Raw genomic sequence first — 10,444 nt, 5'->3', positions numbered from 1 at the left:
TCAAAGGACTTGTATGCATGCAATTAAGCCAAACCAATGGACACAGACAACAGGGGGATGAGAGTATGAGTGCGGGGCGGGTGAGAGGTTGGGGGTTAATGGGGGGATGAGGACACATTTGCAATACCTTAACCAATAAAGAAATTTAAAAAAAAAATGTTTGCCGAAGCCGGTTTGGCTCAGTGGATAGAGCGTCGGCCTGTGGACTGAAGGGTCAGGTTTGATTCCAGTCAGGGGCATGTACCTTGGTTGTGGGCACATTCCCAGTAGGGAGTGTGCAGGAGGCAGCTGGTAGATGTTTCTCATCGATGTTTCTAGCTCTCTATCCCTCTCCCCTCCTCTCTGCAAAAAAATCAATAAAATATATATTTTTTTAAAATTTAAAAATAAATGTATTTTTCATCATCTTATATTGTGTTTTTGTCACTCGAATGAATTTTATTATTTCTTTAAGGTTCTTCACATACGTACACCTTAAGAGATATCAAGTAGGCGTAACATGTTCTCAAAAAATTAAGGTTGGCACGCAGAAGAATTTTGAGTCAGAGATTTTGCTGGTTTTGGCACGCGCTCACAAAAAGGTTGCCCACTCCTGGTCTAGATCGTCCAGGGCAGACAAGTTTCCTGCCATGCTGTCCTAGAGATAGACATCTGTCCATCTGTCATCAGGCATATTGGTCTCCAGTTCTCTAGGATAGCTGCCTATTTTCTCAGGCAATATGCACTAAATCTCCACCGTGGCCATAAAGCCCTCCCTGACCCTTCAGTCACTGCCAGTCCAGCTCACTTGCTTATATTTTGGCCATAACTGGCTGACTAGCAGTGCTGCAGGTTCCCCAGTCCCACCCTCCCTTCCCACCCCCACCAGTGTTTGGGGCATAGCCCCAGGCACGATCCTTTGCTAATGGAAGAGAGAGCCTAAGGCAGTGATGGCGAACCTTTTGAGCTCAGCGTGTCAGCATTTTGAAAAACCCTAACTTAACTCTGGTGCCGTGTCACATATAGAAATTTTTTTTATATTTGCAACCATAGTAAAACAAAGATTTATATTTCTGATATTTATTTCATATATTTAAATGCCATTTACAAAGAAAAATCAACCAAAAAAATGACTTTGCGTGTCACCTCTGACACGCGTGTCATAGGTTCGCCATCACTGGCCTAGGGCTTTTCACTGCAAGTGAGTCATCTCTTCTTCCCTTGTTATCTTTTGTTTGTTTGTTTGTTTGTTAATCCTCACCCGAAGATATTTCTTCCACTGATTTTTAGAGAAAGTGAAAGGGAGGGGGAGAGACAGAGAGAAACATCAGAGACACATTGATTGGTTGTCTCCCACATGCGCCCTTGATCGGAACTGAACCCGGGACCCTTCAGTCTACTAGCCTACGCTCTATCCACTGAGCCAAACCGGCTAGGGCTCTTTATTCCCTTTTATCACCAGAGCCTCTTCTCCCACTTTCTCTTTTTATTTACCTCAAGAGTCGACCTAAGTGGTACTTCTAAGAGCCTCAAAGTCTTCTCTATGTAGATCTTAATTATACTATAGATTGTTACACAGGCATTCCCCATTAAAAATAAACTTCTGGGTGCTGAAAAAGAGCAGAGCAATATACAAAACCCATTCAAATGGACACTATGAATTTATGAAATTCATTACTCTAGTTTTAAGGCAAATTTTTTTACTATGTCCTGTGCATTCCAACATAGGGTATTCTTTAAATTCCTATTTACCACAAGTAACTATGGGATATTTACTAGTACATTAAGTGACTATGGGTTATGCAGGGCTGCTCCTTCTAATATAGAGAGAAGACAAGGAAATATGAATTTGAGTTTATCATCAACTTCCCTAGAAACTTAAAGTTGAGCCTTGGGTGGTTGCCATTCCAGAGTGGAAAGCCTGCCTGAGCTTTTCCTCAGAGAAATCCTTAAGTTCTGTCTCAGTCCCTGTGAGAAGTGAGTTGGGAATGGATTCGTGTGTTCCCACCTGCACACACTCAGGCCTCCGGAACTGTGCACTCTGATGAAAGGTTACCTGGAGGAAAGGCCTTATTCTCACATCTTCCCACAACTAAAAGGAACATCACACAACCAGGCATTGAACGTGCAAAGGCTATGCATGTTCACAAATCACCTCTGTTTCATCTGAGTTCACCAGAAAAAAATTTCAGGAGGTAAAAAATCATTTTTCCATGTGATTTACATACCTGATCAAAAAAATTACTTACAAGCATTCCCTCTCTAATTGTGTAATTTGTTTTCTCCTAAAACATGTATTACAAACACTATCACAAATAACAAACTTCAGGAGTAAAAGTAAGAAAAAAAACCCCTTCTTTTTGGTCTTAATAAAAGCCCTGGAAAACTTTAAACTATCAATACCAACTGCTCATTCATTTTGCAGTGATACAGGTCATTGTTTGAAATTCTCTAGCTTTTCACATTTCCCCCCCTTTCCAAAGGGGGTGAAGAAAAGACAGATAAGGTCTACATAATTTTAGCAAGACAGTCTTTCCAGGCAAGGTCTGACATACGAGATAAGATCAGAAAACTGTATTTTATTTTTCTGCTAGGAAAAATGTTATTTCAAAAATATGAATGTCATGCAAGATATCTTCTATGGCTTTCAATCTAATCTTTCAGTATAGATTTATAGTTCTGCTATATTGATGTACCGCCTGTATGGGACAGAATTCAGTGAACTCTGAATATGCCATTCCCTTTCTTTAAAGTATGCATTCATGACCGCTTGCCTTTAGAAAGCCATTCCTTTCTGTGGAAAGCTAACCAACACACCCAATTTTTTATTCCTATCTTGTGAAACACCCGTATGAAACAGAACAAGTTATGGAACCAGCTCAAAAAAAGATTACAACTTATCACCATCAATAACATTCCATTTGCCTGCCTCCTCTCACCCTAGCACATTCCTGAGACCTGGGAGGGAAACACCACCCAGCAAGTGTGTTCCTCACTGAATAGACCCCAGATGACCAAGTGGAGGCTGCAAGAACTGATGAAGGAAGAAGAGGAAAACTTTATTCAAACAGGAGGTAAGCAGCATGAAAAATAAAAGGTAAGTCAAATGGGGGTATTTTTAAGGTGAGCATAAGCATTTTGCATAAGACTGTGTCTATCTGAGGTTAAGATCTTTCTTAGACTAAAACAAAAGTCACTAATAAATATCCTTGTGTAGCTCTAAATCATGACCTCCAAAGTCTCTCCTCTGTTTAACAGCTCTGAGCCTTATAACCATATAGAATCAATACTAACCAATACAGCGAGTTTCTGTAACTCTCTGAGACAGGCCAGTTAGCTAGAACAAGTGGCATAGAGAAATTGAGGCAGATAGTTAAACAGTGGTTGAGTTGAGCGCTGACCCATGAACCAGGAGGTCACGGTTCGATTCCCTGTCAGGGCCATGCCTGGTTTGGGGCTTAGTCCCTGTAGGAGGCGTGCAGGAGGCAGCCAATCAATGATTCTCTCTCATCATTGATGTTTCTATCTCTCTCTTCCTATCTGAAATCAACAATTTTTTTTTTCTTTTTAAGAAAGAAACAGTAATTTGGAGCCATCTAGTAAATCCTTTCTTTTCTAAACCAGGGACACTTGAGAGTAAATGGTTTGCACTTCTCCCCAACTAGAGGGTAAATAGTTTAAATCGCCATACTCAGGGAGACAGCAGAAATCCAGTTAGTGCCATTTGCCAACCACACCCAAGATGAAGTTAAGAGAATAAACCTTATTCTGGTACATCAGCATAAAGCCGATGAATATTCTATTGAGATCCTCCCCCAAAACTTCCCCTAAATGCCCAGCCTTTAAAACCCCTCAAAGCGAAGGTTGTTGGCATAATAACAATGCTACATCTAATAAACATGTCTTTGTGCTCATGTACCTATGCCTTCAGCTAGGGTAAAAATCTGGAAATTACTCATTTGAAGGATATGCATACTTAAAATTACAACGGGCACTGCCAAACTCTTTCTCCCAGGAGCACACCCCAGCCTTTCCTCCTCCCCTCCCATCTTTCCCCACAGGCATGCATTTCCTAAATGCTTAGGGACCCGACAGGCTTACAACCAGGGCAGCAGCAGGCAATGACAGTTCACCCCAGGCAAACCTCCTGAACCTGCCCCCAAAACCCCCTTTTCTCTGACTTCTTACTGAGCCAAAGCAGCCCAGCCTAGGCTCATTTCCCCAGGCCTTCCTTGTTTCACCGTCCCCAGCTTTAATACCCATCTTCTAAAACTCACCTGGACTTGTGCTATGAAATTTTTCCTGCACAAAGTCAAGAACCCACACACTACCGGCCGACCCTAGGCAGACCCACTCAGGGCCAGGTCCCCTTTCTGGTAATATAACCATCATCCAGCAGCCAGGAAGACGTTCTGAATTAAATCCTTGTGAACAACTGGCATCAGACACCAAAAGCTTGGTTACTTTTATTACTCATAATCCATCAAGCTCATGAATGAACACCCTTACTTATTTTATAATTGCTCATCCAACTCCTGAAACTTAGTCACCTTTTTACACTGTATATATTTCTTCTCTTTAACCATTCACTTTCTTAAAAGGCAATAATATCTGTCACTTCAATAGATCAGCCAGTGGCCTCCTAACACATTCACTGGTTTATTTAGTCCTTAACAGCACAAATGAAAAGTACTCTTTTTTAAAAAAAAATATTTTTATTGATTTCAGAGAGGAAGGGAGGGGAGAGAGAGAGAAACATCAATGATGAGAGAATCATTGATCGGCTGCCTCCTGCACGCCCCCTACTGGGGACCGAGCCTGCAACCTGGGCATGTGCCCTTGACCGGAATCGAACCAGGGACCCTTCAGTCCGCAGGCTGATGCTCTATTCACTGACCCAAACCAGCTAGGGCTGAAAAGTACTCTTGATATGGTTGCAAAAGTGGAAACCAGGTAAGCATCTGTACAGAGGAGGGCTATCATATGAGTTGTGAATCCTGCAACTCTACAGACTTTTGGGGAGAAATGCAAAGAAATTAGCCAGGGAAAACATGTTTAAGGTTTTCAAAGTCATTTTCATTTACAAGGACCCTAACTACCTAAAACCACACAGGAAAGGCCAGAGATAGAGTGAAAGTTATAACCAGAAACATTTAATACGAAGTCATTGTACTCACTGTCTGATGGCTTCTGTCACAGTAACGCAGCCCAAAATAATCAATCTCCACGAGGTTTATGTGACGGAATACGTGGTCAAGGACAACGGAACCTCTCGTTGACTTCTGCAAAAATAATTCACAGTTTTATTTTTATATTTAACAAGGTGTTTTGTTATTCTCAGTGGGATACAGTCAGTCCTCATCTTTTATTAGCTTCGCTCACAACAGGAACAATTTTATTAACCCACAGTTCCCTCTATAACTTTTGCCTTAGTTACAAAGGAAAAAAAAAGGAGTTTTTAAGTAATGTGTATGACAGAAATTGCCTTGGAAAACAATCTTAAAATTGTAGTGGGTTTTAAATTAATATAAACATATTTTCTTGTGGTATTGTAAATTATCTTCAGGACAAAATTCTTTTAATAAAGAATAATTTATATAAAGAGCATTAATAAATTCATTAAAAAATACACTTATTTTGATTAAAATCCCACAACTCTTTCACTTTAAAAAGCAATTTTCACCTACAGTGTTACTCTCACAACCAATACAGAAGATATATATACTAGTAAAATTTAAATAACAATAGCCAAAGCTTTTATTTTCAGCCCTCAACTAATAAACCCATAGATTAAAGACGTCAAAGTTAATGTTCTGAAAGGCCCTAGTGAAAATATCTTATGGTATCTCTTTCATAAAAGCAAAAACAAAGGAAACATTCCACTTGGCTGCTTTGTAAATGCTGACGCCTACCTAAAAATCTAATCTCACTTCTTCCTCTCCCACTACATATATATACAGATTCTTTAAATTAAGATTCTTATCATCTGATTTAATAGCGGTCGCCAATCTTTTTGACCTCATGGACCACCATTGGTCCGAGGACCACCGGTTGGCAACCGCTGAATAGATTAAATATCAATTATTCACACATAAGAGATAAACATTTAATCAGCAAGCACTATTCCACATACCACATTAATCTTGACAATAATCCATTTCGATGGTACACATACAGATATATATGGTTCCTTTCTTTTGCCCCATCACTGGCACTTATAACAGGATAGTAAAAAAAAAAACAAAAACAAACAAACAAACAAAAAAACCCAAGAAGTCACATATTGTGTTAATGAAGTAGGGGTCTGTTCAGTTGCATTTTCCCTCAGAGACTTCAGGTTGTATGCTCACTCCCGTAGGGTGAGTACTCAATATTGCACTGCTTTTAGAAAATGAATTTCTAACATAAGGGAAATGTTTTGATTAAATGTATAATAAAATAGGTGATAAAAGCTCACACTCGGAGAAAATGATTCTTATGTCAAATCCCATAGGTGTTTTGTTTTCCTCTAACTTATGTTGGATAAACTTAACTGGTCCCTTTTCAAAACCCATTAGCTTTATAAACAGAAAGCACTTCCATGATGGATCTTTAGGTTGTTGGCATAATAACAATGCTACAGCTAATAAATATGTCTTTGTGCTCATGTACCTATGCCTTCAGCTAGGGTAAAAATCTGGAAATTACTCATTTGAAGGATATGCATACTTAAAATTACAATGGGCACTGCCAAAAAGATCATTACAATTCATTCAATGAGAGTGTGTTTTCCCACACCCTTGCCAACATTTGGATTGAACAAAATTTTTCCAATTTGATTGAGCAAAAAGGGAGAGGGGGTAATTGCTCTATCATATATGTGCTTACTAATCAATTGCATTTCCTAGCATTTGGATTAGGCATTATCTAACCCAAATTTAATGAACAAATTCTACTAAGTGCTCCTAATACAATTTTACTTAATATATTTAGCTCTTCACTCTGTCTGGAAGTTATTTTTGTACTTGTGATAAGGGCCTAAATTTGTCTCAGAATGGATAGGCAACTGCACCATCTCTCACCAGGAAGGCCATCATTTCTTTGCATTTGAAACAACTTTATCATCTACTAAATGAACCCTCATTCAATTCCATGAATTATTCCTGGACCAATCCTCTAAGATTGTAATGAGTTTAGTTTAATTTGTTGATTCTTTTTTCAAAATTATCTTTGCCAATTCTTAGGCATTTTTCTCTACTAGAGGAAGTTTAGAACTAGCTTGCCAATTTAATGAACAATTCTGTTGGGAATCTGATGAATAAAATTTAATTGACAGAACTGGGAAGGATGATATCTTATATGGTTTTCTTTAATATCCTTCAAGGAAGGTTTATGCTTTTTTTTCATGTAGGTCTTATAAAATTCTACTTGGACTCTGTGGCAGGCAGAATTTATAAAGTGGCCCCCACCAATGCCTGAGCCAGTTTCCCAGCATTTTTGAAGCAGTAAACAGAAATAGGCAGGCAATCCACCAGCCTCCTTGCCCTTGCCCTGTGAGAGCAGTGACTTTGTAGGTTTGGGCCAAGCCAGGGTCCCAAGTAAAAATCCTGAGTATAGGAAATTTAAACGGTACACTATAAATATCATCATGAATACAGTTTACCATAGCAATGTGAGTGCATCAAGCAGAATTCTTGGTTGAAAACAATAAAAGTTGACTCTGAATTTACTGGAAAGACACTGGGCATCTTGCAGTTCTATAAGATCACCTGGATGGTTGCTTGGGTCTTCGCCTAATCCCAGTATATCCACAGCCACTAAATTTGGAGCAATCTTTAATCCATCACTTCTTCCTTCCATTGTTCTGCCCATGTTTTGGAGTATGGTTTTCAACTTCAGTTGTTTCACATTTGCTCTTTGCCTCAAAAAATGTTTTTAATAGTTTCTGGCCGGCTGAGATCAGCCTTTCTTATTTTCCAGGCTCTGCTATGGAAAATGCACACATATCTTTCCTGTTACTTCAAAATATTTCTGGAAGGCTGGCGTATGAGGCTAGTGTTCCATCTTGATCTAATCTCCTTGGGTAAATTCTCCAGGTCAGGCACAGACAGGGACAGACAGAGTAACTAGGATAGGTAGAGCCACTCTGACCTACTTCTCCTATCCCAAGTGGGTAAAGGAATGCTTCATAAACAAAAGGAGAATGAATTATCCTTTAACATATACCAGGGACAGAAGTAGGGAAAATTTAAAAAAAAAAAAATGTGTGTGTATATATATATATATATATATTTATACCAAGGTTGTCTTTATGAAAAATATTTTATGCTTCTATTTCCACAAAAAATGTTAGCTTTTTCATACATACAGTCTATTTGTAAAGTATAAAGAAGATATAATACTCTACTCATGAAGAACATACAGAAAAGCAAGCTTGAAAAACCAGTTTAGTAGTTTGGAAAGTATATAGAAATTGCAAAAATGTCATGCATAGGAGAAATCACCATTTTCCAAATTATCATTCCAAAAATACCAGAACATAGTCTGTCGATACTCTGCAACAGTTTTGCATTTAACTAGAATCTGGAGCTGAAAATTCTTTACAAATATCACCCTTCAACATATTTGTTATCCTGTACAAAGAAACCACAAGGAAAGCATGCAGTGTTATGCAATGACTCCAGAGCTGACCTATGAGAAAGCATGGTGTCTCATGATGCCCTGTACAGCTGTCTACATTACCGGTGTGTTTACACACACCTGGAACATAGCCAGGTGAACCTCAGAAATACTATGGTTCTGCACTATTTTAAGCAAACATGTAGGTGACAAGCTCTTAATTCTCATCTGTCATCCTGTAATATGACAGGACTCAGAAAGCATGGATGGCAGCAGTAAATCAGCTACCAGGTGGGGGGTGCACGTCACCAGCTCACATTGCTGCCAGCCTGCCCTAATTGACCCCTATTGGAATTCCCTGTTAGAATTTCATTATCATGCTTTCTGCTGCTACACTTATGAACAATTTCATTCTTCATGTGGATTCCTCATAGAAACTACCTCTGGGCTATCTTTGGCAGTTCGAGTTGAAAGTCTTCAGGTTAAAAAGAAATCACAATTGAGTAAAAAAATTAAGAACCAATAGAGAACTGACATAAGGGCCAAAGAACAGACTAGAAATATCCTGGGTAAGTTTTGGGATTTATTACTAGAAAAGAACAAGTAAGTACCATCAAGGATATTATAAAAGAAAGAAGACTTCATTCGCTCAAATATTTATTGATTACCTGTTAATGCCAGCAAATGATTAACCTCTAGAAGATGAAAAAAGTATACTAATAAAAAGGCGAGAGGAGAGCACAGTGCTCCCAGAAGGTAATACAAAGAACATCTATGGTGGAAGCATTGATTGGACCATCAGAACCTTAAAGGAACCCTGGGGCCAGAATGACTACAACTTCTAAGAAACTTCTAGAAAGTGAGACAGGGAAGGAGTTGGTTTTCATCAGAAGCTTTTTTTGTACATCTGACTAGTTAGCATGCACGTTTTATTTGCATAAGAATATTTTTAAAAAGCGAAAGTATGCCAAGTGGAAACTAGTCATTACCTTTTTTGGCTCATGGAAGTAGTTGTTTTGTGGATCAGGTTCATGCACTAAGAGGTTTGTTAAGTAAGTGAAATTTGCACAGAGACTAAATGGGATTATGGTGTTGAGCCGTCAATTTGTTGACCGTGTTTACATAGAAACAATTTACACTCTCCATTGCCCCCCACACCAAAAGTCATTCTAAGATTTTTTTAGTCTAAATTCTTCCTAAGCCCTTTGAGCAGCAAACCTCACTATTACATACAGACCATCAAATACCATGTGGAGGCTACGTGCCCCACTCCTTAAATGCTGAGGCCCAGGCTTCAAAGTCAGATGGTTACTGTCATTTCAAGTTTAAGGAAAACTTGTCTCTAAACTTTACTTCTTTCAGTGCTTGGCAAAAGAAAGGCATGAATATGATTGTATTTCGTACTATTCCAGGTCTTTCTGGCCATTTCTAGGAGAAATTCTACACAAATGAGGAATTTCTAAGATGCTACAAGATAAAACGTAACTGTAACCAGAGCACTTAGTAACATGCCCAAGGATTTTCTGAAGGAAGAATTTTAAAACTGTCTTCAACACATAATGGACATCCACTAATGAGACGTGAGAGTGGAGCGACAACGCAAATATCAGGAAAGGAATTCATGAGGCTGCCCTGGGTCCTGGCTTGTCTCTACTGTTCTCTGTATCTGGAATACCTTCCCTCCTCTCTGTCATCGTCAAAACCACACCTACCGTTCAAGACCCAGTTCTGATCATCACCTTCTCCAGAAAGCCTGCCCTTATCCCCTCAACCTCACTATGACCTCTGCCTTCATTGATCCTACAAAGTGTCTCATTTTTGCTTATCTCCAACACTTAGACTAGTCTGTCTTTATTAAAGCCATTTT

General features: G+C 39.0%; 1 protein-coding gene across 2 annotated transcripts in view; it reads right to left on the bottom strand.

Annotated features, from left to right (window-relative positions):
- The window catches only part of EPB41L4A (erythrocyte membrane protein band 4.1 like 4A), a 210,253-nt gene that overhangs the window by 121,641 nt on the left and 78,168 nt on the right, over positions 1 to 10,444 (bottom strand). For both annotated transcript variants that reach the window (XM_006755289.2, XM_006755290.2), the window contains exon 3: positions 5,157 to 5,261. In XM_006755289.2, the coding sequence (XP_006755352.1) occupies positions 5,157 to 5,261 (105 nt within the window). The remainder of the gene's footprint in view (positions 1 to 5,156; positions 5,262 to 10,444) is intronic.

Source organism: Myotis davidii, unplaced genomic scaffold, assembly GCF_000327345.1.
Source record: "Myotis davidii unplaced genomic scaffold, ASM32734v1 scaffold130, whole genome shotgun sequence".
Taxonomy (NCBI): domain Eukaryota; kingdom Metazoa; phylum Chordata; class Mammalia; order Chiroptera; family Vespertilionidae; genus Myotis; species Myotis davidii.
This window is presented reverse-complemented; position numbering and strand designations above follow the sequence as displayed.